Source organism: Thamnophis sirtalis, unplaced genomic scaffold (genome assembly GCF_051295495.1).
Source record: "Thamnophis sirtalis isolate CommonGarterSnake01/CBP01778 unplaced genomic scaffold, rThaSir2_p1.2 scaffold_3, whole genome shotgun sequence".
NCBI classification, from domain to species: domain Eukaryota; kingdom Metazoa; phylum Chordata; class Lepidosauria; order Squamata; family Natricidae; genus Thamnophis; species Thamnophis sirtalis.
In genome coordinates this window covers 29,157,879-29,178,276 of record NW_028261383.1, presented here as the reverse complement: position 1 = coordinate 29,178,276, position 20,398 = coordinate 29,157,879, and the positions used below count along the sequence as shown (strand labels likewise).

General features: G+C 41.5%; 1 protein-coding gene across 1 annotated transcript; it reads right to left on the bottom strand.

The window, feature by feature from the left end:
• Positions 1-5,466: 5,466 nt before the first annotated feature.
• On the bottom strand, positions 5,467-17,876 carry LOC148047752 (vomeronasal type-2 receptor 26-like). Its single transcript, XM_087708130.1, has 6 exons — positions 17,719-17,876; positions 15,093-15,381; positions 11,228-12,064; positions 9,034-9,261; positions 8,131-8,257; positions 5,467-6,368 (listed from the first exon to the last, which is right to left on the bottom strand). Exons 1-6 carry the CDS (start codon positions 17,874-17,876, stop codon positions 5,467-5,469), a joined length of 2,541 nt encoding a protein of 846 aa, XP_087564256.1.
• Between the last annotated feature and the right edge of the window lie 2,522 nt (positions 17,877-20,398).

The following is a 20,398-nucleotide window of genomic DNA, read 5'->3' as shown; positions in this document are numbered from 1 at the left end:
TAGGAAAGTTTGTCCTCTACTCCGTAAACTTATTCCTGAGATTTTACATGTGCTAAAATGTGCAATGTGCTAAAACAATTGAACACTGGCCAGGAAGGCCGTTAGAATTTCTTATTATTCTCTCTACAGTGGATGAGACAATCTTCCTCAATGAAGGTTGGATACTCCAGAATGGATATCTCTTTAAGTTATTTTTTAAAAAAACCCATCAGAGCAGTGTAGGGATTAAAAAATGTTTACTACCAGTTCTCTGGGTGTGGCTTGGTGGGCATGGCATGGCTTGGTGGGTGTGGCAAGGGAAGGATACTGTAAAATCTTCATTCCCTCCCCTCTTCAAGGGAAGGATACTGCAAAATCCCAATTTCCTCCCAATCAGCTGGGACTCGGGAAGCAGAGAATAGATGGGGGCAGAGCCGGTAAATTCCAGAGGTGGTATTTACCGGTTCTCCAAACTACTCAAAATTTCTGCTACTGCTTCTCCAGAACTGGTCAGAACCTGCTGAATACCACCTCTGCAACAGAGGCCTCTCTTAAAAGTTTACTTCTATTTTTCTAAATGGGGAAAATTAGCCTCTTCAAGGTTAAAGATAAGATCTGCTACGAAATTTCATGGATGGTGCTGCAATGCCTTGGATTTTATTTTATGTATTACTTAATTTGTATTGGTTTGCCTTTAGTGCATTAATCTTTAAATGACCTTTTACTGACTTGTTTATGATATGATCACTTTTGCTATCACTTACACAGATTTCCTAGTAGGGGACCTGTCAGAGTGCGTACAGTGTGGCTATGTGAGACAACCCAGGAGCAAATACAGTAAACAGAAGTTTGCATTTTAATAGTGGTTTATCTACAAGGAATATATACATACATGTACTTTAGTCAGACCTCAAACAAACAGTAATCAGCAATTACAGCATGGAAGCACACATGGAGAGTGATATATGCCCCAACAGGATCTCTTCCAGAGGTGGGTTGCTCCCAACTCGGCCCAGTTTGGCCGAACTGGTAGTGGTGGTGGTGGGAGGCTCTGCCCACCCACCTGGAATGCGTGCGAGCAGGAGCAGGGTGAACCAGTAGTAAAATGGTTAGCAACCCACCACTAGTTTCTTCTTAATATAGGCTCTTATGTGATATCAGCGAATTGCTAACTCATTCCCAGCATTACATCATTGTAGCAGCTGGTCAACTCTTAAATCATTACCCTGACAGGACCAAAAGATGTTGCTAATTTAGTGCAATATCAACAATGGCTGAAGGTGAAGGGATAAAGAAAATCTGAGAAAATGACCCCATGGACAATGTCATGCGTCTAAATACACCTGACTAGTATGCACTAATGAAACAATGCTCATTGTATCTAGAAACCTCTTCTAAAACATTTTATGAAGCATAAATTAAGTAGCACATTAGTTACATATCTTGCCTGGATCAACCCTGAAGATGGTCAATTGCTTCATAGAAAAACACGAATCTGATGTTCTGATTTATATATAGGAGTTGATGAACTGCAAAAGCATAACATAGGTTATGTTATGACTATATTTCAAAATAGCTTTTCACTGTTCTTGGTCAAGGCCTAAGTTGCATTTTTATAAAATAGATCCAGAGATATTTATGGAGTCAAAAATGATCAATGTGCAATAGCCAAGAAGTGTTAAGAAGCATGTTGAATTGAAGCTGAAAAGAGAAAGTGAAAAGCAGTCCTAACAGGGCAATGACATTGACTACAGTGTATACCCAGGATGGCAAGCCTATGGCAGGTGGCACGCGGAGCCATTTATCAGGGCACACTAGGCTTTGCCCTGTCAGCTGGCCAGTGCGCATGCATGCGCTGGCCAGCCGCCAGCCTTTTTTGAGGCCATTTTTCACCCTCCCCAGGCTCCAAAAACTGTACATACGGGCAAACTGGATGTTCGGGAATGGGCTTCCAGTTTGCTCATAGCGCCGGTTTTAGCCCTCTGGAGCCTTCAGGGGCCTTCCGGAGGCTTTCCAGAAGACTCTGGAGGGCAAAAAATGACCCTACGAGCAAACCGGAAGTCACTTCCGGTTTGTCTGTATGGCCGGTTTTCATCCTCCAGGGAAGCCTTTTGAAGGTGACTTTCAGTTTGCTCGTAGGGTCATTTTTTGCCCTCCAGAGCCTTCAGGGAAGCCTCCGGAAGGTCCCTGAAGGCTCCAGAGAGCTAAAACAAGCCCTATGAGCAAACCAGAAGTCCGTTCCTGAACAGGGAAGCTCCTGAAGCCTCTGGAGGGCTTCCTGGGTGGGGGGGCAGGGGGGCCTGTTTTTGCCCTCACCTGGCTCCTATAAAGCCTCTGGAGCCTGGGGAGGGTGAAAAAAACATGCAAAAAATGTGGGGGTCATGGTCATGCATGCATGCACGCTGGGGTCACACATTGTATTATGAGTGTGGCACACCTGCACATGACTCCCTGCGCTTCCCCTGCTTTTGGCACGTGAGCCAAAAAAGGTTTGCCATCACTGGTATATACTATGCAATCTTTAGAAGATCAGGTTCAGGTTTTACACACAGAAAATCTGGGGACATCCCAGACAAAGTGGTTCACATTGATCTAATGATAGTTTAGGTTCTTGCTTAGTGGAACAATTCTGAGAGTATCAAGCAGATTAGTGGTGCTTTAGCTGCCCAGAAGAAATACTGATGTATTTAGAACCAAGCATGGAAACTACTTGGACAGGATGTTAGCAGAGAAGTCTAGGGCTGTATGCTAGACTAGGATGTTGAAAAAAAAACACATTGGAGGAAGGCAAAGTCCTTCCATATCTTTCCAGGCAATTATATAGGCATAAGCCAAAGTCATAAAGAATGCGGTGGCTCAGTGGCTAAGACAGTGAGCTTGAAGATCAGAAAGGTTGGCAGTTCGGCGGTCCGAATCCCTAGCGCCTTCAGAAGATACAAACAGTATCTTCAGACAAAGCTGGCTCTTCATTTGTGTAACAAAGATGAGCACCTCCCCGTGGGTTCGTCATGACTGCCAGGGAATTTTTTTAGCTATATCTACATAAACCTTTACCTATAAATTTACCTATATAAATTCGTTTTTACAGGTGTCTTTTCTTTGTCTTTGTCTTTTTGTCAGTTAACCCTTCAATATATTACAGATTAGGAAAGCTATGTCATATTAGTGTTACTTTTATCTGACCTTGTCTTGGTAATGGTTTCTCAATGCCATTACTTCTGCCTTCTACATTATCTCCCTTTGGATATTCAGAAAGCATTGGAAAAGCAAAGCCCTCCCAAATGCAATTGCAATGTATTTTTATTCACATATTGATCAGTTTCACTCATTATGCTGAATCAGGATTCTAGATTGTCCTAATTTTGATTTCTGTCCTTGTAGTGTCAAACCTATCTTAGCCACCTCTACATTATCTGGAAAGAGGAAAAACATTTCCTTCCTCCAATTGTTTACCAAATCAAAGTGTCCAGAGCCCAGCACTCAACAAGAATGAACTCAAAAAAATGAAATGGTATAATGTTTCCTGCCGAAGCAGGACATTGGACTAGAAGACCTCCAATGTCCCTTCCAATTCTGTTATTCTATTCTGTTCTGTTCTGTTCTGTTCTGTTCTGTCCTGTCCTCTCCTGTCCTGTCCTGTCCCATCCCGTCCCGTCCCGTCCCATCCTATCCTATCCTATCCTATCCTATCCTATCCTATCCTATCTTATCCTACCCTACCCTACTCTATCCTATTCTATTCTAACTTGATGGTGTCCCAAACGCACCATGTCCATCAGAGGATTGCCTCTCAACACATCAGGAAAATCATGCCATTCCTTTGCAAGAGTCACACATTTTTGCTTCCCAGGTATATGATGTATGTATGTATGCATGCATGCGTGCATGTATGTACGTAAAGTTTGGCTTAACTTGGATGTAGGATTTCTCTCATTTACTGTGAGAGTAACAAAGGAGAACAGATGTTTTTTGGCTATGAGATCAGATTCAGATCAGAGCTGAAGAAGCTTCTTAGGTGAGAAGCAAAATGTCTTCAAAGAGAAAACAGAAAGTCCAAGTGTGTCCTAAAAAAGTATCTTTGGGAAAACCATTAACTGGATGATTGAGAATGTCCATAGTAATCCTCATTAACAACAGATGTTCAACTCATCTAAAAATTAGATTATGAAAACTTCCCAGTGACAGTTTGTCTGCACTGGTTTCAGACAACTTATATAAGTTCACCATAGGCTTTTAATGCAATTGTTTCAAAGAAGATGAAATCTGAAGACTACTTCCTCAGTCTCAGTATAGATAGTTCTTGCTTAACAATAGCAATTGGGCCAGATTTTCTGTCTCTAAATGATGTGATCATCAAGTCCTGTGATTACATTGCTTAGTGATGGCAATCTTAGCAGTACACATTGCTGTTGTCAAGTGAGAACTGTGGGTCATTAAGGAAAAAACTCAAATGACAGCAACTTGCAACTTCCTGCAAGAAGCTGGTGGGAACTCATAATTCCTCAGTAGCTTGTAAGCAGGCAAGTGAGTGGGTGAGTGCTATGGAGTGATGTGGGATGGGGAAAAAGTGGTGAAGTATGAGTGCATGCAGGCTGAGGACAGGTTGCTGTGGCACAATACGAGTGCATGTGAGCTGGAGAAAGAGTGCTGCTTTGCAGCACAAGTGCAACTGGGCAAGTAATGGGATGCTGCATCCCAAATGCACACTATGGGATACAAGATCTGTGCATCTTGTACTCCATAGTGAAGCTGCTTGGGGGAAAATTCGGTATGACTAACTTTCATGCTTCCCTATCATCTGCTCTATTGACTTTGCTTATGAAAAGTCAGCAGGGAAGCAACCATTGTAAGGGAGAACTACTTGCCTAGCAACCAGATTGTAATCATGTCACTGTGGGCTTACTGGAATTCCCATTATTGGTCTGCAGGAGAGATGGGCGAGCATGAGCACATGAAGCTTCACTCGTGTTAGCCAAGGGCACTTGTGCTCACACATGAAGTTCCACTCCCTTGAGCAAAGGGTGCTTCCCCTTATGCAAGTGTGAGCACAAGCACCTTTTGCTCAAGCACCCTCTGCTCATGTGGGCTTCGTGCATGAGTGCAAGCATCATTTGCATGAATGGAGGAACACATGAGCACCACTTGCACAAATAGAGCTGTGTGCATGCACATGTATCTGCCACTCATGTGCCCCTCTCTGTGCCAGGCTGGGCTGCCATGTTGGAAATGTTGGGGACTACTGACTTTGAGAGTCTGTCATAAGTACCACTTGTTCAACACAATCCCAAATTTGAATAGTTATTGTATATGTGATTGCTATTGGAGGACTACTTGTAAGCTACCCATTATAATTGAGAACCCACATTGACAGACAAAGATTATTTTGAATATCTAAAAAGAAGATTACCACCAAGGCATATTATGTTCTAATGCAAATAAGCAATAAAACTGAGCTGTTCAAAAAATACTTTCTAAATTCGGAAGCTCTCATTCTCTTTTTTGTATTAGATGCTCCTTGGTGTTCAATTCAGATCTTAGAATAATGATGTAGCATTTGGGGACAAAGATGCAGCCTAGTAAACCCAGGCTGGAGGCCAGGATGGAGAAGATCTGCACAGCCACCATATATTTCCCTTTGGTACTCAGGTAGGTGGGGACAAAGGAGATCCAAACACTGCAGAAGACCAGCATGCTGAAGGTGATCCACTTGGCTTCATTGAAAGTCCCTGGCAGTTTTCGGGCCAAAAAAGCCACCACGAAGCAGATAGCAGCCAAAAAGCCCATATATCCAAGGACAGAATAGAACATGGAGACTGAGCCTTCATTGCACTGCAGCAGGATGTGTCTTGGTTGGGAAAGAAAGTCAGAATCTGGGAATGGGGGAAAGATTCCTAGCCATATCATGCAGATTCCCACTTGAAATCCAGAACAGGACAAGACAATGGAGTTCCCCAGAGTTTTCCCTAGCCATTTTCTCATCCTGCTTCCTGGCTTTGTAGCCAAAAATGCAACTACCACCATAATAGTCTTTGCCAGCAAGGAAGAGACGGCAACTGAGAAAACGAAACTGAAGGTGACTTGACGAAGAAGGCAGGTCACTTTCTTGGGATGACCAATAAACAGAAGGGAGGTCAAGAAAGAAAGTAGGAGTGAAACCAGGAGGAGGTAGGTAAGGTCCCGGTTGTTAGCTTTGACTATGGGAGTTTCTCGGTATTTAATGAAGATTCCCAGAATAAAGGCGGTGGTTAGGGACAAAGCAATGGCAATAAAAGCCAGGATGTATCCCAATAATTCTTCGTAGGATAAGAAGCTTATACTTTTGGGGACACACTGATCTCGCTTCTTATTGGAATACTGGTCATCTGGACACTTTTCACAATGGGCTGCATCTGGAAAAGAAATAACCTGTCTAGTTCTGCAGCTGTAGAATCATGAAAATTACAAATGAAATTAATTGCTACTACTACTACAGTATATAAAACATGTTTTTAAAAGTGAGAAAGAATATTGAGGGCATTCAAGAACATACTCAAAAATATTTTCCCATTGTACTTGGTTAAAGCCTACATTGGATAGTGAGAGAACATATTCATAAAGTATAAATCAACAAGTGATTTATACTTTATATATCTCTCAACAAGTGAGAAACTATATGGAACATGGAACTGAATATGACCTGAAAGATGGAAGTGTAGTCATATTTTGACTTCTACTAAATGCAAAGATGGGTGGAAATCTGCATCTTTGCCTTTAATTAGCTCAGTTATATTGGGACATATACAATTGTCTTGTTTCTTTGCATATATGATAATGACAAGGGCTCTTACATCAAGTTCAATCACTTGATTGTTCCAGGAAGTGGAATAAAGTTGTTGATGGTGTGAACTCAAATTGTACTAACTCAAAATATTCATGTCTAAGTTAAGTGGAATAAAGTTTATGTTTTCACTCCATTTTCATTATGGAGTGTGGCTCTTAGCTCACGCAGTCTGGCCTGCAGCTGGAAGTATTTCAGTATTTCTTCCCTGAAGAATTTGTAGGTCCCAACATTTATTAAAAATAATCATTGCTTGTTTTAAAGACTAAGAGACCAATGAGTTTATCAACTCTTGCAAAATGTGTCTTCTTTCCTGGAACCATGTAAGAAGGTAACAACTTCAGAAATCTCATCTCCTTTTCATTATGTATTTTAATAAATGTTGCCTAGAAAAACAAGAGTGAGTATTGATTGCACCCTCAATTTTACTTTTTTCCCAGAGCTACCTACCGTATTTTTCAGAGTATAAGATGCACTTTTCCCCCCTTAAAAGAGGCTGAAAATTTGAGTACATCTTATACTCCAAATGTAGCTTTTTCAAAGCTTTTTTCAGTCCTAATGAGATGCTAATGAGTGAACAATCTTCCGTGCTTTGCCTGCTTTTCTCATTGCTGCTCCCTCCAACATTAGTGCCTCATTAGGGCTGAAATAAAGCTTATAAAGCACAACTGATTGTCAGAGGGAGCAGCAATGAGAAAAGCAGGAAAAGTATGGCAGATCAGAAGATCGCGTCACTCATTAGCACCTCACTAGGGCTGATAAAAAGCTTCCAATATTTTTACTGAAGCATATTCCCCCCTTTGGATACCGGTACATCTAAGTGAGGCTTGGAAGAGTAGAGACAAACAAAATGGACTCTGTGCTTCAAAAACAATTTCTCAAGGAATGGAAAATCTACTTCTCTCCAATGCAACATATTCTTTTGCAAAAATTTTCATTTCAGTATGCCCTTCAACTTTCCTGTGGAGCAAATAATTTGCTGGTACTACTGCTGTAAGTTTCCAGAATAGAAATAGCATTGATCGTGCTGGTTGATGATCTCAGATAGAGTTTAGATAGGAAAGTGTACTCCTTTTTGGTCCAAATAAACTTCTCACTTGCCCTCAATAATGATTGTTTGTAATGATTGTAAGGGATTGTTAATCAGTATGGCCTCACTTGGAATGCATAGTCCAGTGGATAAAAAGTGTGCATACTCAATACCAGCAAACCTATGTGCTGAAGCTGACCAGACTAGAGACGCTAGCTAGATGAATACCTGGTAGGCAGATTCACCCCCCCCCTATTTTCCTCCCCAAAAACTAAGGTGTCTTATACTCTGAAAAATACGGTACCTTCTTGCATAGAGAAAGTTCCTTCCATACACAGAGAACAGTCATAGCAGCAAATTGATGCTCCTTCTCTTATGAGCTTGGCATATCCTGGATAACAACTTTCTGCACATCTCGAAGAAGGCACCATCTAAACATAAAGATCATTTAGGGTAACCTATGAATTGGGGTGGAATTGGGTTTATTTCAAGGAACTGGTTTCTGGCAGCCAGGTAGCACAGTGTGCCAACTCAGCCAAGGAGTAGTTGACATAGCAGTTACTGATGGAGACCACCAATGCCTTTCCTTTTTAAGTATTGGAGACACCATTTAACCTGAACCTTTATGGAAAACCTTTATGGGACGTGGTGGCTCAGTGGCTAAGACACTGAGCTTGTCGATCAGAAAGGTCAGCAGTTTGGCGATTCGAATCTCTAGCGCCACGTAACAGAATAAGCTCCTGTTACTTGTCCCAGCTTCTGCCAACCTAGCAGTTCGAAAGCATGTTAAAATGCAAGTAGAAAAATAGGGACCACCTTTGGTGGGAAGGTAACAGCATTCCGTGCACCTTTGGCATCTAGTCATGCCGGCCACATGACCACGGAGACGTCTTTGGACAGCGCTGGCTCTTCGGCTTTGAAACGGAAATGAGCACCGCCCCCAGAATTAGGAACAACTAGCACGCATGTGCGGGGGAACCTTTACCTTTAATGAAGACAGTAAAGACCCCAACACAATTTGTAATAGCAGATTGTGATATGTATTGAAACACAATTAAAGACACATGATAGCTAGTGAATTAATGGGACTTTAGGTTCCCTTATTTGGAGGTTATCTCAATTGTCCTCAATGATAATTATTTCTGAGAAGAAAAGTCTTCATATGTAGAGTTAAAAAGAAGACTCAAACCCAAACAGCACCAGCTACCTTGTGAAATGATGTTGGCCATTGGATAGCGCTCTGATTGATGGAGACCTTGACTTCTGAGGAGGCTTCTCTTTCTACACTTCCAACTTCCACCCCAGCAGTAGACTTGTTAGGAAAAACTGTCCAGTGGATGATATGAAAGTCAGCAGCAGGAACTCCATTTTCATCCAAATAAACTCTGTCCCCAGAAATATTCTGAAGCTGGAAGTTTCTCATGAACTGATGAAGCTACAATGGCAAAGAAAATCACATGTGCAGTTTATACACCGAGTCCTTATTCAATGATTCTATGACTATAATTCTGGACTGGAAGTGCTCTGAATAACTTCAACTTCTTTAGCTCAGCACTTTAGCCTGCAAGAGGATGATTCCAGACTTTTCTTTATGGGATATCAGACCTTTTTCCAATATATTCTATTTTTTGAAGGAAACTTTAGATTTTCCTGCAAAACTATAGCAATAGCAATAGCAGTTAGACTTATATACCGCTTCATAGGGCTTTCAGCCCTCTCTAAGCAGTTTACAGAGTCGGCATTTTGCTCCCACAATCTGGGTCCATATTTTACCCACCTCGGAAGGATGGAAGGCTGAGTCAACCCTGAGCCAGTGAGATTTGAACCACCGAGCTGCAGAACTAGCAGTCAGCTGAAGTGGCTGCAGTACTGCACCCTAACCACTGCGCCACCTCGGCTCATAACTATAGCTCAGCATCACAATCTTAACAGCAACAATAAAAAACAAAATTATAGAATGCTGAAATTTCAAGAGTTCTTGTCTCTGCTTAACCCCACACCATCGTTTCTTCAGCCCTGGTGACCAGGCAATGCAGGGCAGGATCAGGAGGAAAAGCCCCAGGAAGCAGGTGGACAAAGAGAGAGGGGGGGCGACATGCGTCTTGCTGCACCTGCCCCAACAAGTGAAGGAGGCACTGGCCACAAACCACCCACCCATGTTCAAACCAGCCCACCTCCACTCTCTCTCTCTCCACAGGGGCTCTCTGGAGAGGGAGGGAAGGTCTCTCCCAAGACCAGCTTATTTCCTGCCTTCCTGCAGCATTAGTTTTAGGGCGAGGGCATGGACCATTTGGCGCTGAGATAGTAGCAGCCACAGAAGCATGGGCATGGCTAGTTGGGGGCATGTGACTAAGTGGGCATGAGGGATGTCAAGTTGGCCACACCCACTCAGTCACATGCCCCCAACTAGCCACACTCACCAAACCTGTCGTAAAAAAAATTGAAACCCACCCCTGATATTGCCCTCAACAATCCGGGTCCTCATTTTTACCCACCTCTGAAGGATGAAAGACTGAGTCAACCTTGAGCCTTATGAGATTTGAATTGCCAAATTTCAGGCAGCTGGCAGGTAGCAGAAATAGCCTGCAGTACTGCATTCTAACCACCATGGCTCATTGAAGACAAAGGTTTCATAGCAACATTATCTCTTTCAAAGTCTAACTATTGAAGCATCAGTAGAGGATATGTGTGTATGAGCTTTTTATTGCCTCCAGAAGATGTTGGGAGCAGACATTGATTTACACTTTTTTCTTTTTTTTTTTTTTTTTTTGCTGTGGTGGTATCTTTTTAGCAAGAAAAAAATCACTTTTAATCCAAAATACAAATTTAGGATTAACTCCATGTCTTAACAACTAGACAAAACCAGCATGTGCTATCATGCGATGAGAGCTGTGGATGGATGAAGCATTCTGATGCTTATTTAATTTGTAAATGGGGAAACTGCTTTGGCAGTTGGAGGTATCACTTTTATTATAGCATCCCCTGAAGAGCCGTGGTGACGCAGTGGTTAGAATGCAGTACTGCAGGCTACTTCTGCTGACTGCCAGCAGTCTTGCAATTCAATTCTCACCAGGCTCAAGTTGGACGCAGCCTTCCATCCTTCCGAGGTGGATACAATGAGGACCCAGATTGTTGGGGGCAATATACTGTCACTGTAAACTGCTTAGAGAGGGCTATAAAGCACTGTGAAGAGGTACATAAGTCTAAGTGCTATTGGTCTCTCAAATTAGCACAGGTAGTTTAAATTTGGAAGATTTACCCCCATCATCTCTTTCTCAACACTCTCAAATACTACGAAGTGGAAAACTGGTATTTGTGGTCTCTCACCCCTCTCTATTTCCAATTTAGTACCGAGGAATTGAAAGGGGATCATCAATGGAACCTTGTAGAACAAGTCTTACCTGCCATGGCTGCAAAATCTGAGGTGACTGATGGTCTCCAACATGCATCCTCCTTTTACTCAGTTGGGAGGAAAAGGCAGCATTGAGGGCCAAGGACACAGCTCGGATTGCTTTGGAAATAGCGGTGGCATCCTCAGACTGCATTCTTGCAACCACATCAGGGAGCGGGAATTCCCAGTTCTCTTTTTCTTGGCATCTTTCCCAAACTTTCTTAGACTTCACCGCCTTTGTGTAGGAACACAGGAACGCTTCCTTTCCAAATTGAAAGAGAGCAGAAGAATATGAATTAAAGTCATGGTATGGTTTCCTTGCCTTTGTCTGGGTGAGGAAGGAAAGCAAAGCATGTTTATGTTGGAGATCCACCACATAGTAAAACATTGTTATACTTATATCTGTCAAAGTTGTAGCAATCCACACTTTCCCCGCAACGGATGCATTCTTCCTTCCAGACGTTTGTATTAATCCTGATAGCATTGTTGTGGCCTGAAAATCCAGTTGCCAAACTATAATTTTTATTTGACTGTTGATAAGAGAAAAAAGCTTTTGCCTTTTTCTTTTCATGAACATTTTTCCAAAACTTATATCTGTATTTGTTGCAGGGATGGTTTCTGAGAGGACAATGCAAACCCCATTTTTTACAGCTAGAGTTTCCAAGCTTCTCTTAAAGTTTTCTCCTCTTTCATTGTCCTGAGAAAGGAGGCCGATCCACGTCCATCGGAAATGCAGGAGCATTTGGACGATGGCTGAGTTAGGAGGTTCTTGTTTTGGGGTCACTCGGTAGAAAAAAGGGAAATGATGATTTTTCTCAGGAATGTGGCTGATAGCACCATAGTTGATCTAAGGTGAAAGAGAAGATATTGGTAATTTGTGTCCCTTTAATGATAAAAATCAGATTGTCAATCTTCAAAAAGGCACTTTTGCTGTTGCAACTATTATCGTTTCTCAGCTTGCCAATGATCTATGGGGTAAGGGAAGGGGGAGTTAGAGCTTAGGTTCCAGACATCAAGATGCCAGCCATGAGAACTAAGGGAGTAGAGTAGAGTAGAGTAGAGTAGAGTAGAGTAGAGTAGAGTAGAGGAGAGGAGAGGAGAGGAGAGGAGAGGAGAGGAGAGGAGAGGAGAGGAGAGGAGAATAGAATAGAATAGAATAGAATAGAATAGAATAGAATAGAATAGAATAGAATAGAATAGAATAGAATAGAATAGAATAGAATAGAATAGAATAGAATAGAATAGAATAGAATAGAATAGAAGCTTTATTTGGCCAAGTGTGATTAGACATAGAAGGAATTTGTTTCTGATCCATAAAAGGTTGAAGTTGAAAGAACTTATGTCTAGGATGCGAGGGGTGAGTAGATATTTTTACAGCCCTTTTTTTGACTAGTGCAGTAAACGGGTCCTCAGTGGAATGCAGGTTGGCAGTAATTGTTTTTTCTGCAGTTCTAATTATTCATTGAAGTCTGTGTCTGTCTTGTTTGGTTGCAGAGCCAAACCAGACAGTTATAGGGGTGCAGAAGACAGACTCAATAAAGGTTTGCATTAAAAGATTGGATCATCTCGGCTGTGTTTGCTTTGCTTGGGTTCGTCAGTGGGAATGTTGACACAGATATTTAAATGTAAGAGCCTTTCCCCACTGCTGAGATAAGTTTACAGAAGACAATACCTACATGAAACTTTTTAACTCCCTTCGATTCTGGGGAGCCCTCTCTAGAATTTGTCAGTGATTATCATGCAAATACATCCCTCTGGTGAAACCCTACCCATGCAACTAATTCTGGGTGATGGAGTGGATGCAGTGGGACAATTATGCTGCCAACAACTAAGGCTCACATTTGCCCTAACACTCAATGGGTCATCCACATAGTAGATAGTCAGCAAGTGATCCAAGTAGATAAGAACATCTTAATACTTTGGAACAGAAAACTCACCTGCTTTACCAGGGACAGAGAGGGAGAGACAGAGAGACAGAGAGACAGAGAGAGAGAGAGAGAGAGAGAGAGAGAGAGAGAGAGAGAGAGAGAGAGAGAGAGAGAGAGAGAGAGAGAGAGAAGGAGAGAGAGAGAAATCTCCCACTCAGATTGTTAGTGATGGCTAAATCCAGAATTTCAGTTTTAAATCAGAACTTGCCTAAACTCCAAATCTAGTCCATGCGATGTTACTCATGGAAGTTGTTTTCTTGCCTCCAGAAGCTGTGAAAGCTCCAAACACTTGAAGTTTTTAAGAAGATGTTGGATAGCCATTTGTCTGAAGTGGTACAGGGTTTCCTGCCAAAGCAGGAGGTTGGACTAGAAGACTTCTAAGGTCCCTTCCAACTCTGTTATTCTATTCTATCTGATTTGCAGATACATGCTTAATAATCTCATTCTAAAGAACCCAAGAATGCTGACATTGTGATAAGAGATAGCAGAAAATGACTTCATGGTGACAACCTTTGAGTTTTCATGTAGACAAAAGGAAGCATGTTAATGCTGCTGTCTGGATGTGTCATAAGTTGTTTCATGGTCTTCCTTAACCCATTCACTTTTCCTTCACATCTTTATTTTGCAATTTGATCTTCAGACCAAAACTTTTGTTTAAAAAAAATAAGGAATTTCCTGACCATGAGAGTGATTTAGTGTTGCACTAACCTACTTTCTTAAGCTCTATCACTGGAAATTTCCAAGGAGAAATTGGACAGCCATTTGTCTGGACTGGTCTGAAGATTCAGTCTCGGGGCAAAAGAGACTGACCAACCCACGGCTCTAGAGCCACATGTGGTTTTTTCATCCCTCTGTTGCAGTTTCCTGTTGCTCAAAATATGCATCACAACTGCCAATGTGCGACACCCGCCAGCACACAATTTATTGAGCTTTTCGACCCCCCAATAGGCCAACTATGGATAAACCCAAGAAAAGTAGTGTTCAGAAGAAAACAGAACCTTTATTTCAAATACATAGGCTAGTTTTGTGGATGCTTAGAAAATAATCAGGCAAGGGAAGGGTTTTGTGGTTCCCGGTGTTTTCTTTTCTGTGGGAAACGAGTCCAAATGGCTCTTTGAGTGTTTAAGGTTGCCGACCCCTGACTAGAAGATCTCTATGGTCCCTTTTAATTTTTTCATTCTATCATTTTATGACCAAAATAACCTGTTTTGGTCATTAGCTTTTTAAATTTCAAAACCAGTTATTCAACGCGCTTACATTCTTGGCTCTCTTTCTTCTGGGTTGATATACCCATTTTACAAAATTCCCAACAACTATGGTCTCCCACTCATTTTTTAATATACTTGTAACAAACTCCACTCACACTTTCATTTACCAACAGAAGTACACTGTTTTGTACACCTACAAAAGGCTTTTCAACAAACATTCATTCTTGCAACAGACCACATTCAAATGCTTTTCTTCAAGCCTTAATGTTTCTTCATTTTTTCCCCAACTTTAATAAACATTTTACTAAGACACCCAAGTTTATCTACTTGCTATTTGAAGAATGGATCTTCAGTGGTAGAAGAGCAAAAGTCCCAAAGCCAAGGCTTGGTTCCAAGCCATATTGTGGAATGCAATAAAAAAAGTACTTTGTGATCTTCAGGTCTTTTAATATCTGCCTTTAAAGTTATTTGCGTGTTTTCTGAGCTAATTTAGAATTAAGGAGCCATGGTGCAGGCCACTTCTGCTGACTGCTGTCTGCCTCCAATTTAACAATTTGAATCTCCCCAGGCTCAAGGTTGACTCATCCTTCCATCCTTCTGAGGTGGGTAAAATGGAGACCCAGATTATTGGGGGCACATATGCTGACTCTGTAAACTGCTTAGAGAGGGTTGTAAAAGCCCTGTGAAGAGGTATATAAGTATAAGTGCTATTGCTATTAAATCCTTATTACATTCGTACTTGTGGAATTTTATAGATGCTCAAGACAGTAGAAATATGATCAAACCGTTCAGAATCCATCACTTCAAGAACTGCCAGCAGGTTCCTTTGTCTTCCACATCTGTAGTTTGGGACATTCTCTTGCCCTGTAGATAGCAAGTCCAGCATGGCCTCATATAGTATCCTTGCATTAAAAAAATTCTCATAGATATTGTAACCCAAGGTGATGTTGGGTAAGAGTTTTGGATTCTGGTTGATCTCACGAACAGTCAAAAGAAAGGGCAGGATGTGGTAGAAGCTGGTCAACTCCCTGCAACGTAACAGATATTCAGAGTTCATCATCTTCAATTTGGATTTCATCTACCAATTCATGAAAGCACGCTAGATTTACTGCAGCTTTATATCTATATAGTGCAATGCTGGAAAAATAGTCAGACAGTCATCGTTCAGTTAAACCATAATCATTTTTTCCTTGCTTTTTCCAAATGATAGAAATCTTTGGAGATTTCTATTAGAAGAACACTCCAATTGATTCCAATAGGAGCTTCTTCCAAACACCAAACAAAGTACACTTGGTATAACAGGATCACAGGGGTTTGGTGTTCCAAAATAAACACCACAGAGTTATAGTAAACTTGGTGTATCAGGATCAGAGGGATCCTACCAAAATCACCAGAGCTGATCTTAACTATAACGTTCTCCAAATTATGACTTGCAGGGTGTGTGTGTGCGTGTGTGTGTGTGTGTGTGTGTATGTGTGTGTGTGTTTGTGTTAGGAAAATCATCCATATGTGCATATAAAGAAAAGTGTATACAGTCAAGGCTACAGTTTTCCCAGTTGCAATGTATGGCTGTGAAGGTTGGACCATAAGAAAGGCTGAGTGCCAAAGAATTGAGGCCTTTGAATTCTGGTGCTGGAGAAGACTCCTGCGAGTCCCTTGGACTGCAAGGCAATCAAACCAGTCAGTCCTAGAGGAGATCAACCCTGACTGCTCTTTAGAAGGCCAGATCCTGAAGATGAAACTCAAATACTTTGGCCATCTAATGAGAAGGAAGGACTCACTGGAGAAGAGCCTCATGCTGGGAAAGATGGAGGGCAAAAGAAGAAGGGGACGACAGAGAATGAGGTGGCTGGATGGAGTCACCGAAGTAGTCAGCGTGAGCTTCAATGGACTCTAGAGGATGATAGAGGACAGGAAGGCCCTGAGGAATATTGTCCTTGACGTCGTGATAGGTCGGACATGACTTTGTGACTAACAACAACAACAACACCACGTTCACTAACTCAGTTGGGAAAACTAGTAAAAGAAAGTAGAAAATGGCTTCAGATTGTTTAAATAAACTTTTGCAAAACCAAACATTTATTTACTTTATTTGCTTGCTTATTTACAGGACTTACAGGGCCATCTATGACTCACAACAATCCAGAATAGTTAAAAGAAAATATCCCTTTCCTCAAAGCCAGACTAGATATCCTCACAGCAAAATCCTCCATCCTTACCCAGTGTTTGGGAAAAGAACCATAGTCTTCACAGTTCTCCAGAATGCTAAAAGGGGATGTTACCAAGTATAGCTATATGTCATCATTGTATTATATTATTTCTTCCCATTATATCACCCGGGAGGTGACTAATTCTGGGTTCAAGTGTTGAATTAGCTCTTGAGCAAGTGGAGGTGATCCACTTCTCAACAAGCCACCTTTAGTCTCAAATATTGTTTTGCTACAGGATAGGGCATACAAAGGCTTTGCTAGGCCAATTCTTGAATACAGATCATCTGCCTGGAATCCACATTGTATATCGGACATTAATGCAATTGACCAACTCCAGGGGTATTTCACAAGAAGAGTACTCCACTCCTCTACTCAAAACAGAATACCCTAAGCCACCAGTCTTGAAATTTGGCCTTGGAGAACCTAGAACTATGCCACCTAAGGTTTGATCTAAGCATAGGACACAAAATTATCTGCTACAGTGTCCTACCTTCAATGACTACTTCAGCTTCAACCACAATAATACATGAGCAAACAATAGATATAAACTCAAGGTAAACCATTCCAAACTTAATTGCAGAAAATACAAGTTCAGCAACATAGTGGCCAATGCCTGGAATGTGTTACCTGACTCTGTGGGTTTCTTCCCCAAACCCCCATAATTTTAACCTAAGACTGTCTACTGTTGACTTCATCCCATTCCTACCAGCATGCCTACCGTCCCTGCTCTACTGTCCCCATTTATTCATATCCATTTAGTGTGTTCATATTTATGTTTCTACTTATACCTGCTACCTTTTACATGTTTGACAAACTAAATAAAATGAAATAAATAAATATTAATGTAATCCACTGTCACCAAACCATTAGCTTATCGTATAAGGTCTCTATTCTCCCTGAATTTGGTTTTCAAAAGGTATTCCTTTTTTTAAAAAAAAAAAGCAAAAAAGTGAAATGGAAGTCACAAAAGCTTAGAAAACAGGTAAAAGGCATAGGATGGAATGAATGATTGTAAAGGAAGGATAGAGTATAACATAGAAGAGAGAAGACCTGCCTTTCTCAAGGTGGGGAATTGGGAAATGGAAAGTATTCCTGGGGAAAAAAATACATTAGAACATGCAAAATCACCAGAATCCTGCACATGGAGAAAATTACGTTTTCAATCGGTGGGTTGGCGGCTTGGAGAAAATATATGGGTAGAGTTGAGAAATTATTCCTGATGTTATTCCACTAATCAGGTAGTATCCTGGCTTGTAGTAATTGAACTCCTTCTTTTCTTCTATTATCACCTTCAATGGGCATTTTGTCAGCATCGTGGTACAGGGAAATTTGGAGAGAAGTTGCAGCAGAAAAAACTGTATTTGCAGCAGCAGCATTTGACATGTATTGATGGGGATTCTTCCTATAGAAGTCTCTTTGGCACAGAGTTGGACCTCAGAACTCACAAAAGAGCACACAACTGCAGTGAAGATGGTCCAGCTTGGCCCCAAATCAAGGTAGAGGAACATGCAGTTTCAGACTGGCCCAGTCCCAATTCTACCACAACCTGCTTTCAGCAGAGTCCGAGATGGTTACATGTCAGATTTTCAGTTGTCTTAAATCCCATTTCCATCACATCGGTTTGCAACTAATGGTAATGATGAAATTCCCACAAACGTTGTTCAAAATAGAATAAATAACCATGATTTTGATAATTAGAAGGGGAATTGGGAATTGTTGTTGTAACAGGTATGCAACTGGAAAAAATACAGTTCTGCATGACGCAAGGGCATAGCTCTAATTTAAGAGTCAGGAAGGGATTTTAGGAAAGTTTGTCCTCTACTCCTTAACTTATTCCTGAGATTTTAAATGTGCTAAAATGTGCAATGTGCTAAAACAATTGAACACTGGCCAGTAAGGCCGTTAGAATTTCTTATTATTCTCTCTACAGTGGATGAGACAATCTTCCTCAATGAAGGTTGGATACTCCAGAATGGATATCTCTATAAGTTATTTTTTTTAAAAACCATCAGAGCAGTGTAGGGATTAAAAAATGTTTACTACCAGTTCTCTAGGTGTGGCTTGGTGGGCATGGCATGGCTTGGTGGGTGTGGCAAGGGAAGGATACTGTAAAATCTTCATTCCCTCCCCTCTTCAAGGGAAGGATACTGCAAAATCCCAATTTCCTCCCAATCAGCTGGGACTCAGGAGGCAGAGAATAGATGGGGGCAGAGCCGGTAAATTCCAGAGGTGGTATTTACCGGTTCTCCAAACTACTCAAAATTTCTGCTACTGCTTCTCCAGAACTGGTCACAACCTGCTGAATACCACCTCTGCAACAGAGGCCACTCTTAAAAGTTTACTTCTATTTTTCTAAATGGGGAAGATTAGCGTCTTCAAGGTTAAAGATAAGATCTGCTACGAAATTCCCTGGATGGTGCTGCAATGCCTTGGATTTTATTTTATGTATTACTTAATTTCTATTGGTTTGCCTTCAGTGCATTAATCTGTAAATGGCCTTTTACTGACTTGTTTATGATATGATCACTTTTGCTATCACTTACACAGATTTCCTAGTAGGGGACCTGTCAGAGTGCGCACAGTGTGGCTATGTGAGACAACCCAGGAGCAAATACAGTAAAGAGAAGTTTGCATTTTAATAGTGGTTTATCTACAAGGAATATATACATACATGTACTTTAGTCAGACCTCAAACAAACAGTAATCAGCAATTACAGCATGGAAGCACACATGGAGAGTGATATATTCCCCAACAGGATCTCTTCCAGAGGTGGGTTGCTCCCAATTCGGCCCAATTTGGCCGAACTGGTAGTGGTGGTGGTGGGAGGCTCTGCCCACCCACCTGGAATGCGTGCGAGCAGGAGCAGGAGTGAACCAGTAGTAAAACGGTTAGCAACCCACCACTACTTTCTTCTTAATATAGGCTCTTATGTGATATCAGCGAATTGCTAACTCATTCCCAGCATTACATCATTGTAGCAGCTGGTCAACTCTTAAATCATTACCCTGACAGGACCAAAAGATGTTGCTAATTTAGTGCAATATCAACAATGGCTGAAGGTGAAGGGATAAAAAAAATCTGAGAAAATGACCCCATGGACAATGTCATGCGACTAAATACACCTGACTAGTATGCACTAATGAAACAATGCTCATTGTATCTAGAAACCTCTTCTAAAACATTTTATGAAGCATAAATTAAGTAGCACATTAGTTATATATCTTGCCTGGATCAACCCTGAAGATGGTCAATTGCTTCATAGAAAAACACGAATCTGATGTTCTGATTTATATATAGGAGTTGATGAACTGCAAAAGCATAACATAGGTTATGTTATGACTATATTTCAAAATAGCTTTTCACTGTTCTTGGTCAAGGCCTAAGTTGCATTTTTATAAAATAGATCCAGAGATATTTATGGAGTCAAAAATGATCAATGTGCAATAGCCAAGAAGTGTTAAGAAGCATGTTGAATTGAAGCTGAAAAGAGAAAGTGAAAAGCAGTCCTAACAGGGCAATGACATTGACTACAGTGTATACCCAGGATGGCAAGCCTATGGCAGGTGGCACGCGGAGCCATTTATCAGGGCACACTAGGCTTTGCCCTGTCAGCTGGCCAGTGCGCATGCATGCGCTGGCCAGCCGCCAGCCTTTTTTGAGGCCATTTTTCACCCTCCCCAGGCTCCAAAAACTGCACATACAGGCAAACTGGATGTTCGGGAATGGGCTTCCAATTTGCTCATAGCGCCGGTTTTAGCCCTCTGGAGCCTTCAGGGGCCTTCCGGAGGCTTTCCAGAAGACTCTGGAGGGCAAAAAATGACCCTACGAGCAAAC